At 35.7% G+C, this 20135-nt stretch overlaps 1 protein-coding gene across 10 annotated transcripts in view; it reads right to left on the minus strand.

The window, feature by feature from the left end:
• ZNF280D (zinc finger protein 280D) overlaps window positions 1–20135 on the minus strand; it is a 64657-nt gene that overhangs the window by 38901 nt on the left and 5621 nt on the right. For 9 of the 10 annotated variants that reach the window (XM_067305755.1, XM_067305754.1, XM_067305753.1 and 6 more), the window contains exons 3-7: window positions 17272–17337; window positions 16802–17172; window positions 10399–10516; window positions 4402–4569; window positions 1686–1795 (exon numbers count right to left, since the gene is read on the minus strand). In XM_067305755.1, the coding sequence (XP_067161856.1) occupies window positions 1686–1795; window positions 4402–4569; window positions 10399–10516; window positions 16802–17172; window positions 17272–17337 (833 nt within the window). The remainder of the gene's footprint in view (window positions 1–1685; window positions 1796–4401; window positions 4570–10398; window positions 10517–16801; window positions 17173–17271; window positions 17338–20135) is intronic. The other variant, XM_067305752.1, reaches the window with a different exon arrangement.

Below are 20135 nucleotides of genomic sequence, written 5' to 3' on the forward strand. Positions count from 1 at the left end.
CTTATCAAACTGCACCAATAACAACAGCATTTTGAAAACTGAAGCAACTGGCTAAGCAGAGCTACATGTAAAACTCCATTTCAATTACTCTGATACAATCTGAATTCATTCTTATTCACATACACCTTTTGAGCAGTAACTGATCTTTAGTGGTATTTAGATAATAAAATACTGCATATTTTTTAACACTGAAGAGGGATTATCCTTGTAAGACAAGTTTAAGTTACAAATCAGAATATCAGTGTTGCCAAGTGGTGCCTTACTCATTAGAAAAACATACACTTCGTTTAAATTTAATAATGAGAAAGAAATATGGCTTTTCTACAAGTATATTGCTCACAAGCTAAATTTACTGAGAACTTCATGGGAAGTTTTATTTCTTTGTGGAGGACATTTGTTGAAGACCACAGAAGTTTCTTCCAGCATTACTGAAGAATTCAGCAATTTAAAGTCACACAATGCATACTGTTCAAGCTTCTTTACCTAAAAGCTTATATAATGCTTCTAAACCTAATAGCTATAATATGAAACTTAATGCTTAAAAAGTACCAAGTAATTCATGCAGAAGATGCTACGAAGTTTCCAACAGCTAATAAAATTAGAATGTTTCAGAAGACACATCTTTTTCCTGCTGAATAAAGTTTCTTAATGTACAGAGCTAATTCTGTGAGCCTTCTAGCAAGGAGTTCATTTCCTCCTGTAGAAGTTTGACTCAGCACATTTATCCTATACGGTTAAGTAAAAATTTAATCAAATAAAACTAAATTAGCCTGCTTCTTTAATGTTATCTTTCATTCAGCTGAGGCACTCAACGCAAAAGCTATTCTCTACAAATAATGACTAGAGAAAAATAACAGCTGATTTTTTTTTTTTTTTAATTTTACATGTTTCTTTCTTATGTTTTGAAGCTGAAGGACAGTAGCTACCACTTAGGTATCTTGAGCCCATTAAACCAGAATGATCTGTGTTAACAGTAACTTAGAGGCTCACAGATTTCAATTCCACAGGAGTTCCTATTCTTTTTTGTATCGGCTGTTCACATCATGCACAAAGTTCAATGCCTTCCCTCCTCCCCCCGAAATGGAATATATATGCCTGAAAATTGCGTGAGTCTTTGCCAAATAATTAAAATATATTTTTGGAGACCAGAAACGACAACATGTAGTTTCATAAGCAGAGTAAGTGATGTTTAGTTTCTGAAAGCTTTGTTTCTCACAGCATTTGAAGTATGAACTACAATTTTTTTCTTCTGCTGAATAACCACCTTTAGCTACCAAATGATCTACCAAGGAAGAGAAATAAGTTTACACTGAAGTCTGTCTCAGTAGCAACCAAACAGATGTGGATCAGCTGACTGTCTATTACCTTTGAACCTGCAGGCACTTACCTTCACCAGATTCACCTGAAACTGGCCAGTGGTTCTAGAAGTCACTGCTGCAGCAGAAATAAATCATACACAGACAGCAAATATGCCCCACTTCATTTGAAAAATAATGCAAAAAGCACGTAAAATTTATACCTCCTCTCTTTCATTCTTCCTCTCTGTGACTGTAAGACATTTAGCATTTGGACCCAGGCTGATCATAGCCAAAAGGCAAACTATCTTCATATCAAAACAAGGCACTTTCACAAAGAGAAACCAACAGAACTTTGTCATTATGTTTATCAGCCCCCAAATATTTTACCTTCATATGATTTTTTAAAGGATCCATAAGATTGAAGTGAATATTGCACTTTGGACAAGCTCGTGGAAAAGGTCCTCCATTTTTAATGTTGCTTGATGCAGTATTTGTACCTGTAAAAGGTAAAGTATGTTAAGATTCAGAATCTACAAACAGAATAACAACTGATTTATTTTTATTTAGTGTTCTAGTAAAACATACTATTTAAAATGAAAACTATTATGACTCATGTGGTAGAGGTATCCATAAACAAGGTTTTACAACCATTTTCTAGCTACTCTTTCTTTTTCCAAATTCAGTTTGAGTTTATCCTTTTTGCCTATAAAGAGGCATATGCCTATAAACAAACAACTTTTACAGAATTTTAGAATCAAAGGAGGAAAAATTGTGAGGGGGTAAAGGGAGCATGACAGAAATACAAAGCGTTAATTCTGTCCTCCTCCTGTTCCCCCAGCATAGAACAGATCTGGTGATTTTAAAGAGCTTCAATTCTCAAAGGAACATAAAAAAAGTTATTTTATGCCATGAGCTGATCATCATCACAATAGGGTTCAGAATAACTGTTTTTGGAAAGGAATTTCACCATATGGTTCTCAGTGATGAGAATATGTCTCTGGCCAGTAGCTGGAACCTAGGCCTGTTCAGTTGCATCATTCCTGTTGAGCAAAGGTGTCTTTGGAAAACCTGGAGAATAAATCCTCTATATAATTACTCCCAGTAATGAAAGGAAAGAATATTTTTCATATCAACATAAGATGATTAATACCTAGTGAGGAAGGGGAAAAAAAAAGAAAAGAAAAGAAAAAAAGACACCCAATTTGCATTAGCTCAAATTTAATGAATAGATCCAGGCTTCTGGTTTTCTCCAAACTGCCCCCCCCTTCCTCCCCAAAAAAGAACGAGAGAAAGAGAGCTACTTTTGGAGATGAAGTTCTCTTGCATTTAAGAGTCATCCACAGATCTGGAGGACTTCAGGCTAGGTAAGCAGTTTAGAAAAAAATGCAGATTAAACACGGGAAGAGTTAAATAACAACTCAACCACAGGGTCAACTATACCCTGCCAAGCTATGAACAAATGTAATGAAAAAACACACAAATACATCTGCTTTATAACAAGTGAATGAGTAAGCTATCAGTGAAGACATGACCATGTGACAACCTCATAGATTTTGTCACAAAAAAATAGTCTCATGTAGTCCATGACATAGACATGGATCAAATAGTATTTTTCGTTGAGGATAACATTATTGCCAAGAATCATAACTGAGCAGAAAGCCCTTCACATGAGTGGATGACCATGCAAGAGACATACCTCACAACAGTGCTGAAGTCTTTACTATTACAGTTTGTAAAACATTTTGATAAGTCACTGCTAAGGACAAACTAAGTTTGAAGAAAGTAAGTTCTGCAGCAAGATCTAATGTTCTGTGATGCCTCAGTGATGGATTCTGTGACAGATTTAAAATTTATGTTAGCAATGGGACCACTTAGAAAAACTCAAAAATCAGATTCTCAGTGAATATCATCTATTCCTTTGTTACTGAATTTAATATTAAATTCTGGCTATCTTTTGTACATTATAGGCTGCAACATAATATCTATTTCGCCCAGCACAGGCTGAAGCAAATTTTCTTGCTGCAAGATGCAATGTTCTGGTTGCTAAGGAAGAGCCTGATGGGAGAACAGCTGCAGACAAGAAATGCAAAAAAACCAAAATACTATGTGATTCCCAACAATGGAATCAACACTCTGCAGGTAGCTTCTTATTTCAATATTATGGGTGAGTGTAAGGTTGGAAGTGTCCCAAAGTCAAGAATAAATTCTCGTCAATTACCATCACTTGGAATGCACCTTTTGGCTCAGGAGGAAAACACACCCAGTTTTTAAAATGTTGAAACAGCTAGACTACCTCTCCTTGTAGGGAGGGAAAGATCTCTCAAAGAGCCTCCTGAACCTCAAATCCCCCTCCTCCCCTCCCACTACTATTTTAAACCAAATCAAAAACACTGCTGTAAAAGAAAGGTGTGGACAGCAAAACACACTTTGCAGTAGTTGGTCCAAGGATAGAATCACAGAATAATTTAGGTTGGAAGGGACCTGTCGAGGTGTTCCCGTCCAACCTCCCACTCAAAGCAAGTCCAACTTGATCAGGATGCTCAAGGCCTTGTCCTATCAATTTCTGCATATCTCCAAGGATGGAGATTCCACAACTTCTCTGGGCTCCTGTTCCCATGTCACCACTCTTAAAATGAATTTTTTTTTCCTGTTATCTCAGAGAATAGTTGATAAATTCTGCAGTCTCAGAATTCTTGCAACTTTTTTTTGTTGTTTGTTTTTCGAAGCATCAACTCTCTAGTCAATTCTTTGATACAGAAAGTCTGAACTAAAAATGATGAATTCAGGGGCATTTATTTTGAATGCCTGTATCTTCACAGCTTCTGAAGAAGTTAACTAATCTTTGTTTTATAGGGTCACACATAGCTAAACAATCAAGGTCTTAAGTTTGAATATACAAAACCGTTGGGCATATTAATTTGTAAAGTTATATAGATTCTTGCATAGACTTTTTTATTTTAATGAATAATAAAAAGCAGAGTTATTAATTTACACTGCCTTAGTGGCATTAATAATTCTGATCAACTTAAACATTGCATGAGTGCTAGCTTTTTCCATGAAACAGATGCATGGATTGACAGCTAGACCATTTGATCTACCCTACCTTTTGAAGATACATTTTGTGATGGAGTTACTGTTGGAGAGTTAACTGTAGGTGAAACAGCAGAATTGCTTCCAGCACCAACCTCATTAGGCTTGGCCTTTTTTGGAGTTACACTGTTGCCTTCAGAAGTAGCAGGACGCTTAGATACAAAACCACTCTCATTCAGACCTACAGTGGTTTAAATTAAAGAGCCTCAGTTTTTTTTTCCCCCAGAGTATATTACGAACACATTACTGATACCTATACTTTAAAGGATGGACAAGTCTAAATAATGCAGTTATTAAGATCTCCCTCATATAATAAACCATTTAGAAGTTAAGAAAACTATAGCCAACTCAGATATTCTAAGATAGGTGGAGAAGGAAAATGTAAAGGAAAAAGACTGCCCCTTCTCCTGATAGCCCTTAACCATACTATGACTACCCGAAAAAGGTCTGCATTTTCGCTCACATTCTTTGGCCTGCTTTTCATGTCTTGACCCATACTCATCTCAGACAAGATTATTTCAAAGTAATATAGTTAGGCAGCTGTTCTCTGCAATGCCCAGTATATGGATCTACCTTTGTCCTTCTGATGAAAAGAGATCTCATCATATTTTTTTTGTTTTATTCTCATGCTGTTTTAGTTTATTTTTATTTAATTCTGTAGAACACCTGAGACTTCAATTTCTATGTAAAACTTTATACAAAATGAAAATAGTACTGTGATTTCTAATGACCTATCACAGCATGGGCATTTGCTCTTTTCAGAAAAAGGAGTCAATTCATTTATTGTTTGTAATTTTTTTTTAAAAAAGAAATATTAAAAAACCCTCAAATTCACACAGGTTCAGTACCTGATAAACAGGCCTATCTGTATTTTGCTCCATCTTGTCCTGAAACCATCATCTCTTGTCACTGTAAGATTACCCTTGTATTGGAGAATCATCCAGTTGATTTATCTCAATAGAGAGATCAGTCCTCAAATAGACCTTAGAGAGCAGAGCTGCAAGCCAGTAAGTCTTAAATGCTAGCACAAGCCCTGTAAGCTTCTTACAGTCACAGATTACATATAGCAAGACTAGGGTAAACTATGAGGAGGACTGGACTCATGGAAAATTATTTCTGGACACAAAGATCTGAACTAAGGACGTCCTTGCACATTCCCCTCCCAACTGTCTAGCTGTTCCAATGATGCCTTTGAGCGTAATAAAGAACTTAACTGTATCATTAAAAGTCTTGCCAACAATCAGAGATAACTTGTGTTACACAAAACTGTTCACAGTTCTTCTCAGAAAAAGCAAACCAAAACCAATGACAAAGCCCACCTCCTCCATAGTTGCGTTTACCCAGTGATACCTATACCTAGAGAACAGTCCGGATAGAGGGTCTCCCCATTCAGTCCACAGAGGCAAAAAAACCCAGCATGGAATACTGATATTTGAGCACTTGGAGAGTTTACCACATTATGCCTCATATTAAAGAAACATACTTTTAATTAACTTTAATTCGCTATATACTTATTTAACTATCCTAAAGCTCTCCTTTGTAGCACACCTTTCAGTAACGTCCACAACTTTTCTGACAAAAATGAACATATTAAGCACATTTCTCATTCAGTCTGTACATTGTTTACCTAAGGTAATTAACACATACGCAAAATAAACAGGTTATTCATTAGGTAATACTACTTCCTAGTGTTATTTACTTATTGGTAAATAAAGTTAGGTTACAGTTAGGTTAATACATTGTTAGGTATATGAGCTAGTTATATTGATATCTGTGTCTTCATTAGCAAGATTTTGTACAGTTGGTATGACTTTAGCATTCTGTATCACTAAGGCTATTTGAGCATCGGGCCATCAACTCACAGCACGTACTGTTGTTGTGTGCTTAATTATTATGTGTAGCTGTGTAATGGAGGTAGCAGAAAGACAAGGTCTGATTTTACAAGTGCCATCTATAAAATACATTATTTTACTCTAAAATACCTTATTTTACTCTAGAAGAACTTATTTGCGAAAAAAAATTTTTTTTACATGTCAACATAATTGGCAATATTTTCCATTAAAAAAGCTTGATATTTCTGACTGTGACAAGAAAAAATATTTTGGAAAATATTTTATATATTTATAAAGGTGAGCAGTCTTACCTCAGTGTATAGAACTAATTTTCTAATAAGTTTCCTCTTCCAGAAGAGTTATCCTAATAGTAGGAGAGCATATGTATGTTCGCATTTGAATTCTGTTGCTTGTTCATAAAATGAGCATTTGAATGCATGTTTTGAAAAAAACAATCAAAATAATTCTAGGTATTATTTAATACCTAGCTGGTATAAAACATTTCCACATCTCAGAGCTAAGGAATTTTAACAAGACAAAAGCCATCATATATGTGCCTGGATTTTTCAGGTATATATATGTGCTTAATGGGTTTTAGTCATCATATCTAAAGAAAATAAGTTAAGCACTTGTTTGCAAATCCAGCTGAAGGGGACTATGATCCTTAACCTTGGCAATGAATTAAGCACAAGTTTGAATAGGGCATTCAAAGTGCTCTCTTGAACCTGAAAATGTAATTACCAAAAGATCTGCAAAGTTTGAAATATCTTAAGTAGTCTGAAAGGATAATTATTTGTTATGCCAATAACAAATAAATACATTGGTGCGTCATCCACTGCTATCTCTATTTAGTCTCGTTTTTTTGTTCATAACCAGTTTGCATTGGCTCCACTGGCTAAAATGAATTATTTGTGATTTGTGCCGACAGGAAATGTGAATTAAGAACACAGATTTCATTCTGGATTATGTATTATTAACAAAAAAACTTAAAAGGGTCATATCAATCAATTAGCAAATACAAGAATTTTTCATAAGATTTCCTTTTAGGTAACATAAATACCTTAACACTTAAAAACTATCTATTTCCATTTAGAAAAAATGATTCAATTATATAAATGCATGTTCTTAAATTTTTGAAGCATCTTTACTCAGTTCAATACTTTCTGCTGAAGAATTTCTTTTTCCATTGGATTACAATATTTGGTAAACAAAAAGATCTGTTAGAAGACCTGATAAAATCTGTTTTAGGATGAAAGACAATTTGCAATATTATAGGCTACATCTTTGTTAGCAGCTTTGTTTAACCAACATGACTTAACAGCATTATTAAATTTTATTATTAACATGAAAATTCTCTCTACTACCAAATACCCTCAAATCAGGATAATTTATAACTTTCTAGAGTTCTGACAGTCTGAAATTTCCAACAGAAGTGCCAGATCTATTTAAATATTCAGTATTTCAGTATCAAATATTCAGTATGCTGCTGTCACCTGTTTGGGATCTAATTCTGACTTTTCCTTAGTGACTGCTCAAAATTGCTACGCGACCCTAGCTTTGCCAATGAAATATTCTTGACGAAGAGCCTGCTGGTCAGAGGATCCAGGAGAGCACAGTCATGTTCTGATTGATACATCTTTCCAAAGTGTGTCTCCAAATTGGTGCCTGGACACAGAAATTTCCTCAGGCCATTGATGTTTCAGACTAGTTTGCCCAATGCCCTACCCAGCAGACTGCACAGCTGAAACTATCAGGGACTCCAGGTACTCAAGAGCTCTGAGAAAAGCAGCAACCAAAAAATTTTTGTTTGGTTTTACAGTCTGCTTAAGGAGTCAATTACCTCCCACTTCATACCACCAGTGAATACTTTGGTAGGTATTTTGTAGGTAGTATGAAACAGCTAGCCACAATTGCAAGCGTAGTATCATCGTGCACGATACGCAGAGTAACTCCAAGAAGAAGCCAAAGTACACCGGGTGCATTATCACCTTGCCTGAAGCTTTCTCATACATTACAACACTACTGTAAAGCCCTTCATGGCATTATGTGCATCTGTGTCACCTGGGTGTAATTTTGGAACGATGGCAAAAGACATTAGAAAGGGTAACCAAGAACAGAAGTGGCAAGCGTACTCTGGTAACAGTCACATCAAATTAAGAAAATAGGGATCCGAACACCAAAACTTCTCAAGCCTCTAGTGACATGTCCCTTGCCAGCATCTCCCAAGAATCTTGTGCTATGAATGCACATATACAGTACACAACTCTGAATAACACAGAACAGTTCTTCTGCTGGTTACAGCATTTCCTGGTTCCTCCAAGTGGATAAAGTTTGTGGGACGATCCCAAAACATTCTCAGAAAGCAAGCAGCAATTTCACATACGTCCCAGCACCCACAAAACCTGCAAGTAAGATGGAGTTACCAATGTTTAATTTCTTACCGCTATTCAAGAACCTAATGAAATGGTTGGCTAATGTCCATCATTTCCCTAGTTCACAGACCTAAGAAACATGTCCAGCCATCAACAGATTCATGCTATGAAGCAGTAAAAAATATTTTTTTCTTTAATGACTTCAAATAAAGAAGTTAAACTGTCCTGCAGAGTATCACAAGCCAGTTCCCAAAAGGATTCTGCTTTAAACAGCATATTCCACAACATTTTGAGCTCACAGTGCTGCACATGAGTTAAAAGCATAACGCTAACACCAGCAAGTAGGCATTGGAACATACAAACCACCTGAACATAAGTGGCTTACATGACATAATCATGCAAGCCAAATCACAAAGTATGCAGACACTTATTGCCGTGAAATGAAATAAAGTGCATCTTATATTACCCTTCTGTTTCAGGGGACTAAAAGATGCTTCTGTTTCAACCTGCAATTTTAAGCCTTTTCTTTTAATTTCCAGATCCAATAGCTATCTTACTGACATAGACAGAGGCTAAGTAGGGCACACTTAAGACATCTTGAACTGCAATCCTTGACGCTTTTATTTTATTTTATTTTTGGGGGTGGGGTGGGGAAGAGTCTAATGCAAGTTCCCTGCTGGAATAAGAGTTCTAATATTAGTTCTTCCAACCTGAAAAAAAAAAACAACCTATAATACCTGTGCTTTGAAGAATTAGGGCTGGAATACTGAGCCATCTGTAATAAAACAAGCCCTTATTTACTTTTAAAAAAGCTATTTATTCCAGTAAGACAGTAATTGGATCACAAAAATAGTTGGACATGTATGGAAATACATGACCAACCCGTTATTAACCAGAAGATGGAGGGAATGCCTGAACTGGAGACTTGAAATCATCACATCAAGCAGAAGAGATTAGTGATCATTTTATTTTACATAACCTGTTAGTATGGTCTGTTACCTCATGGAAGAATAAGAAGTGATTGCTGCCTATAACAGACTGAATGACAAGATTCTGGTCAGTTATTAGACAAGTGTAATCCTTCACGAAAGAGAAGGGAAGTTTCAAGTTATAGCCTGGTTAAGATTTGAAGCATGTAGTGTATTCAATCTACTTCATCTGCTGTGACCAGGGGAAAAAAAAAAAGTTTTTTTCATTTTTGTTTTAAGTAGGTTAAATAGTTTCTGCTGAAATCCAATTTACCTAGTTGAAAAAAACATTTTATTTCAACGGCTGTCAAACAGCGGTATTCTTTCCTTTCCCCTCTTTCTCAGACATGATCCTTTTGATCCCATCTACTCCAACTGCTATCTATACAGCAGTCAGGAAACCATGATGATCATCACAGGGAATCCACTCAGAGGACACAGGAAGTTCTTCTGGCACTGTTCCACAGCCCCTCTCTTGCCAACAGGCATTCCCATTCACGTTACCCAGAGAGTGCTGGACATACTGAAAATAAGCCTTTGACTGTCAAAAAAGTTACAGTGAATCTGGCAATATTTTTTCCATTTAAGTAAGCATTACAAAAAGATATCCGTTGATATTACAGTCAGTCTAACATGTTGAAGAGCAAAGTCTGACAATGCAAGGCTCCAAAGTTTATTTTCGTAAACGTTAAACAGTTATGTACAGTGGGGGGAGGGGTAGCTATACTATGTTCTAAAGATCCTATTTAAAATTATAACCCAAAGATCTGCACTACAGTTAAATGACATTACACTGTTTCTCTCTCTTATCAAATTCAACTACTACAGTTATACCCACCTGTTACATTCACTGCTGGCCCAGTCTGGTACTGTGGAACTCCCGAGTTCTGTCTCACACCAAACAGTATACCAGATGTATTATCTGGTGCAGCTGGTGGAGAATCCATAATATAATCCTAATAAGATATTTTCAAGAGGGAAAAGAGATTTGAGGTTTAACATTTTTTACTTGCAGGCTTCAAAGGGTTTATTTTTAAAACATTATATGCTTGCTTAAAAGTACTCATAAGTACTTCTCTGTAAATCAAGTAAACTACAGTCTCTCCCAAATATACAGTTTCTTTTGACAGTTTAAGAAGTTTGCAGTTCTTATCAATGGTTGTTAATTTAGTCACAGCTGTATGTCAGAAATGCGAAAACAACCACAAGACCTGGGAAAGTCCATTTTATGAAATATTATTAAACCTGTTTGAACCACTGATTTTAATTGCTTTTGTTCAAAACACTGATGCTGCTTCAAATTATACATGAATTGTTTTTCAAAAACAACTCTAGTACTTTCTTCCTTCAACCTAATCTCAGGCATTTGCCTGTCACTCTTGTGCAATAGCTAGCTGCATTTTAAAGGATGAGAAAGCAGAACTCTAAACAAAAGTAGCATAACTTGCAGCAAGTGGAAGCTTCTCAAAGGATGTATGAGACTAGACCAAATTCTGTAGTGATCAGACTTTAATGAAAGTAAAGGAATTTTTTATAGCATGTTGACTGGGAAGGGCACTCAAATTTATAATGTCACTAATTTTTTTTTTTCCTCTTACAGTTTAGAATCCTAGAATAATTTAGAAAGGACCTCTGGAAATTATATGGTCTGACCCCCTTTTTAAAGCACAGCTAACTTAAGTTGGTTCAAGTTACTCCAAGCCTTGTGAAGTTATGCTTTGAGCATCTCCAAGGACAGGTATCTCATTAGCTTTCAATTTGCTCTTCTAGTACTACCTATAACTGAAAAAATGAAATAGAGAGTCCATGCTTCCTGGCCACAATACTCAAAATTGTTAGAACCACACACCTTCATTGATCACTCAATAGGTCATACTTGGAGAAAGAAGAAAAAAGTGAAAACTGATTCTCTTTATGGATATTCAAAGTTGGGGCATGGAGTAAGAGAAACATACACTTTCCAAGATTCAACAGTACTGCTCACATCTCAAAAGGCCATTCCTTCTAACAAAAACAATCTGGAACATGAAATATTGTCACCAACAGCAATAACGAGTTGAGAAAAACCTTATGATAGTTATGTTCTATTTCAACATTAAGGTATGAAATGCAAAGCGTTGGCACATGATTTTTCTACTCCAAAATAATCTAATTACTTTTACCTCATAAGGCTGTACTGTGAAATGAAAAGCTAGACAAAAGTAACTCCATTTTCTTACAAGAAAAAAAGTATCACCCAACACACACACACACTTTGTCATTCATATATCCATGAGACAGCCCAAAATACCTTTTGCTGTAAAGATCAATCTCATAAAATGCTTCCCATTTGTAATTGTGCTTACTTATTTGAAAACGCTGCCAAGAAAATTATTACATTTTAACTACCATATTGATTAAGCTTGCTGGAAACAAGTCTAAAATGTGCACAAACACACATATAGCTGTGATAATCTATTTTAGGACTCATCAGTACCAGAAAAAAATTGAACAAATTGAAATGTTTCTCCCCATCCCCTCTTTTTGTCATAAATCTCTTCAATGAAAACCCCATAGGACCTTAACATGTTGAAGGACTTTAAAATTATGAAGGGCCATTCTTTCCTCTGGTGAGTGACCTAATCCAAACTCACCAAATTAAACAGAATTGTTCAAGAGCACTTGAGGAAATAAAGATAATACGAAAAATATTACTAACAGTTAAGTACTTCTTTGCTCTTGTTACTAATAGAGAACTATATGAGCTGCAGTCACAACAAAGCAGGTGTTAGTGTATCCATAATGGCTTCAGACTAGTAAGTGTCATTACTAGCAAAGCAGTTCAGACTGCAAAACCCACTTCAAGTGCAGCTAACACTTGAGCGGTAAGCCTATGGTAGGCTCTTACATGGTGTGGAGGACTTTGCACACCATCTACAGTTGAAATATGACCAATATAATAGCAACAGGTAAGATCTGCCTCTCTTACTACTTTGGACTTTTTTTTTTTTTTTTTTTTTTGTTGCTACCATTAATTTTCTTCAAAATAACAGTCTCTGTATTTTGTTGGGTTGGACGATTGCATATACAGATCTCCCCAGCACATACTAACCATATTTGGTGAGCAAGAAAGTAAAAATAGAGATCCTGGAAACTCAGAGATTCATTATTTTCCAAACGATTTTTCCATTTACAATTATTCTTTTCATACAATTTGGCTCTATCATTTTACATACAGAATGGAACAATGTCTTCCCATGCTGTAGAAAACAAAAGCATTTTAATTAAAAAACAGCTTTTCCAACTCAATGAAAAAAATCAGAATAACATGTGCATGTGCTCTCACATGCAGAAAGGCAAAAGCCAGCACCTTCATAAAAGGAGTTCTTAAGGCCCAAAAAACCCAACCAAACAAAAAACCCACACCCTGTTTTCCAAGAGGCTCTGGTGAAATATTAGGCTAATGCTGTGCATCCCAGATTTTCTAACTGTGGAAACTAAAGTAGTAATCAGTAGTTTTCATTGTCCACCAAATTCACACACGGTGGAATTAAGAAGATGCATAGCATTGGACATATGCCCTCCCAAAACAGCTAGGTAGAACTGGACCCTGAAGCATGCCCAGCTTGAGTAAGTAGGGTGAAGATATGGACAGAGAGGGATGGAGCCTACTGGGGAGTGTTCCGAGTGCTAAAGTACAGAAAAATATTCTTCTCTGAGAATAAATGCATAAACAAGAGGATGGCCCTATGTTCTTGTATACAACAGCAGTAGCTCTGAATGAAGACTGGTGCATACAGTACCACAGAAGTCAAATTAAACTCTGGTTTTGGAACTGAGTTAATTCAGACCTGTAACAAGCACACAAAAACTAGACTTTTACAGTAAGTCAGTCAATCCAGTCTGTGATAGGAAAGGTATATTTCACAGATAAAACTGGAATCCAAAACATTGAGAAGAGAAATTATAGACATACACATTATGAAACTGAGGAAATATCCATTTCAACCAAGTTAGTGATCCAAAGAAATCAGTTCCCAGAGAAACAAACTTTGGCATCCTGGGACTGAAAAAAAATTTCACCATATTAAGAATGCAAAAAGTGTTCATTCACTGAAGAATGTTAGAATAAAAAGGGGTCCTGACAGTATCTAGCCATATTTCACAGACATCTGCTCTAGGTGACCCTGGCTTGAGCAAGGGGGTTGGACTAGATGATCTCCAGACATCCTTTCCAATCTCAGCCATTCTGTGATTCTGAGATCATCACATCACAAAAATTTAACTTTAAAATCAAATTTCAACATGGGGAAGCTGAAGATCTAAATATCAAACATTTTCTAGATTTAGCTGGAAAACTGATTTGAAGCCTTTGCCATTGAGAGCAATCAAATTGGGAAGAAATAAAAAGATGTACAAAATAAAACATGCAACAGAAAGCCTAAGGCAGAAAAATACAGATACAAAACAGTAGTCCCAGGATAAAGGGGGGGGGGGGGGGGAGACCAAAAGTCTAAGGAGCTCTAAAGCAAGGAAAGGAACCAAAATACAGCTAGCATACATAAGACACTAAAAACAGTTAATGAGGTAACATTAAAAAAATCCCATATGCACAGAACTCTGCCCACGAAGATGAACTATATTATCTTGGTTGAAAAAACCAACCCGCATGAAACAAACATCCTTCCCCACAAAAAGTATAACACAATCAAGAATCAAGTGGCAGAATCAAGTGGCAGAAACAATACAAAAAAATAAGAAAAATTATTCTAGATAAGAATGAAATTAGAATTACAATTCTGAATCCAGAAAGGCTCAGCTGAAGGGATGAAAGATTCATTTTAAGTCTGTTTTAAGCAAGAAAACAAAACAACAACAACCAGAAAAAAAAAAAATCTTCCTAAATGTACTCAAGTCTTCTGTCAAGAATGACATCTAAAGGCCAAATTCAGGAGAATTTAAAAACTGAAAAGCTCATGAAAGCCACAATCAGAATGTTAACACTGCAAAGAAAATGTAGTATGAGATAATTCCAATAGCGAAAGGTTTTAAGAGGCCACAGAACATGGCTGCAGTAGAAACCCCAGAAAAGGACGCACTACCTGCTAAAAAATGTTGGTCTAACCTGGAATAAAGCCAGAGATCCACAGAACTGACTGATAAGTGATTAAAGACCCTTTTTTATGCTGTGCACCTTGACAGCCGTATTTCAGGCTGCAACTTCTTCCAGTATCTCCACTCAGCCAGGAAACAGAAACAAGAACAACCCACAAGGCCAGCAAAGGAAGACTATAAAACTTGATTAAGTCTCATCTGGGACATTCCTGTTGGAAGTAAACTTGATGAATGAGAAAGAAGCCTCAAAAAGAAGCACCATGTGTTTATTGTCTTTAACCTTTGAAGAAAATCACTGTCTTGATGACTTATATCCAGCCTACACCAACTTAAGAAGGCTGAGCTTCTCCAAAAGGTATGATTACTCTAATGTTTTCTAATAAGATCACTGTAAAGGCCACTAACAGCTTTATCTATCAGAACAAAACCAGGATGTATGCATGAGAGAAGTAAGGTGGGGAGAAAGGGGGGCTGTCTTTTGCGGTAAAGACACTGCAAGACATCGTAGCACTCCTTTGGAGGATCTCCTATTAACATCAAGGATTTAATAAAGCATATTAAGTCATGAGTAAACATTTATGAAGATAACAATTCACAGACTTGAAATATACATATACATTGTGTAGAGTAACAGACTTCTCAGTATTACTTGGTCTGCTTTATAATGACAGATTACAAGAGGACTCAACAGGTAATCAGGATATCCTAGTGATGTCTAGGGTTTTGACTACATCATTATTTTAGGCCTTTTTAGATACAGTGATAGACTGATTTAGCTAACCCACTTCACCGGACATGCCTCAAACTTCTCTCTGCAAGCCATTTAATCAACTGTTGAAGACTCAAAACTGTAAAGTATGAGTTATTTCCTAATGAATCTGCCAGTGATTCAGCTACCCAGTCCATAGGCACTTCTTTGGCCTTGTTTTTTTAAAACCAGAAAGCCTTCCAAAACAATACACAATGATTTAATGTCTGAAGAATAATATATCATCTCATGTTTTAACTGTCTTATCAATTATGTTCATTCAGACTGATTCCTGTTAAGCAAAAGCAGAATATATTAGGCTGCATGGTATTCATTCATACAAAAATCACTGACAGCTAGGACAATGGCAGCTCTGCAGATTTGCCTGGAATGTGGAAATGGTGCCTACTGTCAGGGTAAAGAGAAAGCCATTAGCAGCCCCTGAGCTTCATATTAACCCTACAGTGGTAGCTAATGTAGCAATGTTGCCTAAATGGTCTCAATTTAAATTATTTTCAAGAAAGGTATCACAATCGGGTTATCTCGTACAAGTGAGAAATTTTTATCTTTGTTCTTTCTCAAAAATATCCATAGCTAAGGCAGAAAAGCACCCAACTTGACTCTAGCTGAAAGTTATGATTCTGTGATTCTCTGGCTCTCCAAGAAGATCTATGATACACTATCTATATGCGTATTTTCCTTAGGCTTTCCAAAGGAAACAAATATGTTGTAGAAGTGTTTCATCTACTGAGCCTGCAAACTTTGATTTCTTAAGTCCTCCTTACCACACTACTGTTTCACTACAATTGCCAAGCAAACCAAAAAGCAAAAACATCTAAATAGCTACTGCTACAGCATTCTCTTAAGAGGCAAAAACCACAAGAGAGACAATGTAAAAGTCAGGCGGAAAAAACGCAAAGTTACTTAAAAGGCCAAATGCAAACTATATCGAAATGAAATAATTCAATATGGAGTATCTGTTTCTTTGAGCAGAAAAGTCTGTAAAACTTAGAGAATAAGAATTTTCTCATCCATTTATTTCTCCACATAGTCTAAGCAAAATAAAGATTTGAATGCTATTAGAAAATTTTATATTAATTTCTCTTATGCCTAAGATTTTCATTTAATATAATTCCACTCATACTAAATAAAGTTATCCTCTTTGAATCTTGTGACATATTTTACATCTAGTATGAATTTGTAAATCAGTATTTTCAAATATATTTTTAATGCAGTGCAAGTTTATGGTCCTAGAACCTTTACAGTTCATGCAAAACTAGTTTATACTCTAGTCCAGATCTTCAAATGACTAGACTAAGTGAGTCAGTATGTTCTTCATTAATTTATTCAAAAGTAATAGCTACTGAGTATTTTACAGTTTAAGGGAATAAAAGTTTACCTGATCTAATATTCCAGGCTGTGCTGTTACAGTAGTCACTGGCCTTGGTACAGGTTGAGCCATTACAGGAATGGTAATATTTCTTGACACTGGCTGTGTCGTCACTGGAATGGTTACAGGTCTGCTAACAGGTTGTGATATTCCAGAATTTGACCGGGGCATCTGCTGTGTTGATAAACATCCAGCAATTGGTCTCTGCAATATCTGTGAAGTTCCTGAAACATTCATTGGTCTAGACAATGGTTGAACTGCTACAGAGCTAGTTGTAGGTCTGGATACAGACTGAAAGACTGATGAAACAGGCATGGCACTGGGGCTGGATGTAGGTGTTGCATAATGGTGACTGTCAGGCTTGAATGTAGTAACGGTACCTGTTACAAAAGATTCCAAAGTTATCTTTATATAATACTACAATCAGATGTCTCATAAGAGTTTTTTTTTTTAATTACCATATTAGGACAACATAGTACCTCTAATGGGTGCACCATTCTGTATCCCCCTTCGTGATGAGCTGAAGTTGACTCTGTTCAATATATCTGTCAAAAGTTACATTTGTCTTAATTGCAGATAATTAATTGCTTAATTGCTTTGCAAATTAAAAGCACCATTTATATCCACTAATTAATCCAATTAGGACTTGACTTATATATTAGAAGATTATTTCTAAAATAAATACCTGGCAAAACAAAATGTCAGTTGCACAAATTAAGATATGTTCTTCCCCTCCCCTCCCTTTAGGTAAACCAGTTCACCTAAGAATCTTAGTTTTTATTTTTTTGGAGCCAAGTTAACACACAAACAAAATAAGAACATTTCATAAATATTTAGCTCTGCTGATTAAAAAATATAAAGAAATACATTTATTCATTTCTGTTTGTCATATCTATAATAAGAATTTTCCCAAATACCAGAACTGATCCACAGGAAAGGAAGCATTTCCTCTAAACCAATAATTAAGTTTGCTTCTCCATTACAGGGAAATACAGGATGCTACTCATTTACAGTTTTGTCTTTAGGCTCCAAATTCCAGTATCAAAGGAAATCAAAAGAGCAGGAATCAGAGGAGTGATATTGGAGCTGCATTACAAGTGAAACAGTTTTATTATATATCCTATATGGTAGTCTATGACTAGACATATAGCTCATCAGAAAGGTATTGAATTTCTTAGGATTTGATGCTTACTTCCTAACTCATACAACAAAACCAGTATTTGCTGACTAGTTCATCTACATCTTTAGCTTTGGGTTTCTGCTCATTCCAGAATGTTGCAATAATATTCATCAAATCAAAATCCTCTTCTACCAGCAGGTTCTCAGTTCAGTTAATTTTGCTATCAAGTTTCTTGCTCTGACATGTGAAAGCATGCATATGAAATGAGATCCTCCAATATCTATCCAACAAGATTTAAAGTAACTTCTCAGACCTCAGTTAAATAACATCAGGATCTCAAGCAAGAGATTTTAGAGTATCTACATACTGTGTTTAACAACCTTAAGGCTGCTTCCACAGGCAATGGCTCAAGAGTATAGAGTATTCATGTTGATTAATAAATCTAATAGCAAGAAAACTCAGAAAATCACAGCTCTCAGCCTGTCACCTGCATTTTGATCATACTAACGAAAAGGTAGCTGCAACCAACAGATCCAAACAGGTCTGCATGTTTCTAAGATATGAGGAAATTTGCTTCTATAATAGTAATATTGCTCTATTTAGTGTAATATGACACTATAAATGAGTAAGGATTCACTTCTGGAGTTTTACCTGAAACAGATAAGCTTTCTTTTAAAATGTTTGCTAAAATAAATCTATATCCCACACTGGAATTCTAGAGCAAAATGAAACTAAAGCCTTCCTCTACCTATGAGAAAAAGCCATCCTAACAGTTATGGCTCACAAAGCACATTCAGCTTCAGGCAGTCTGGTGTACACACAATTCATATCCTATAACACAATGGTAGATTTAAATGCTTTAAGAACAACATTTCAGGAAAGCCAGAGACTTGGAGTTATAAGCTAGATTTACATGACTCAACTGATTCATCATAGACTTGATGTGTTCTTTCCCCAACCCTCAAAGTATTATTTGTCATGTCTTAGGTAAAACTGCACTGAACTATAAGAAAGCTGACATATACAACAATATTTTTAAGCAGGAACAACTTACAGCTATATATGATTGTGAAGAAGTTAGCAAGGAAAATGATCAGTAACTGGATGAGTTGTAGAAAATTACATAAAGTGAACAAAGCGTTAATTACTTTTCATCCCAGTCAGTCAAGCTAACCCTCCAGGATGGCAGGAAGAGGCACTTTATTATACATGACACTGTCAGCATGTACAATTTGGGGATCCTTTATTATTCCTTCAATTTTCCACACCAGTCTATATAGAAGTGATTATTGCACAGAAGCATCATTGTATAGAAGCGTCGGAAGAAAGTTTAAAAGATTGCTGTGTATTGTAAAAAAGGTATCTCATAGAAAACTGAAGAACTACATGCAAGCATCCATTTGTCATCTGATTAGAAAGAAATTCTCAAGTAACAACTAAATAAGGGTGATAAGCCAAACTGAATTCACTGTGGCTTGCCTATTACCAGCAATGATGATTCTGCAGCCTGAAACCTGACTACCGCCAGACAGTACTACTTACAAGCCAGAGAAGAACTGATATCATTCTTCCATAGCTGGTTTTGATAGTCAAGTAGGAGATTACAAAGAGAAAAGTCAAGGAAAGGGAAGGAAGAAAAATAAAGTAAAAAGTTAAACCATAACTGACTTAAGTTGTGTCAGCACTGAGTATGGAGGGCACTAGAATAAGAGACATACACTGTAAGCCTGTATCTTTTGCACAAATTCTTAAAGTTGCTGAATTATATTAGAAATATAGAAATATATATTTCAAGTGAAAAACTATCCTTTATGATTACAAAAAAAATTTTTTGAAGCTAAAATGAATGCAAGAAAACCTGGCATATTTGTTGCTCCAATGTATGCCTACCCCTTTTACCTTTGTTCTATTCCATGACCTATTCCTAACATGACCAACACCAATCCACAGGTCTCTGGACCTCCCAGAAAACAGTAAGGGTGTTTTTTTTTTTTTTTTTTTAAAGCCTTCCTAGAAGTTTATCTCTGTAGAAAACTTCTCAGACGTATTTTCAAATATTATTCAAGTATTCAAGAGGACAAACTATTTTTCAAGCATTTTTAAAATATTCAAGGAGATATACCCTTATAAGAACTATTCCTAGGTGAGACAACTCTTAACAACAACTTCAGTACTTCTTTAATATTGAAAATGTCATGTATTTTTAAGCTAGTGCAAGAGACT

This window comes from Apteryx mantelli, chromosome 15 (assembly GCF_036417845.1).
Source record: "Apteryx mantelli isolate bAptMan1 chromosome 15, bAptMan1.hap1, whole genome shotgun sequence".
Classification (NCBI taxonomy): domain Eukaryota; kingdom Metazoa; phylum Chordata; class Aves; order Apterygiformes; family Apterygidae; genus Apteryx; species Apteryx mantelli.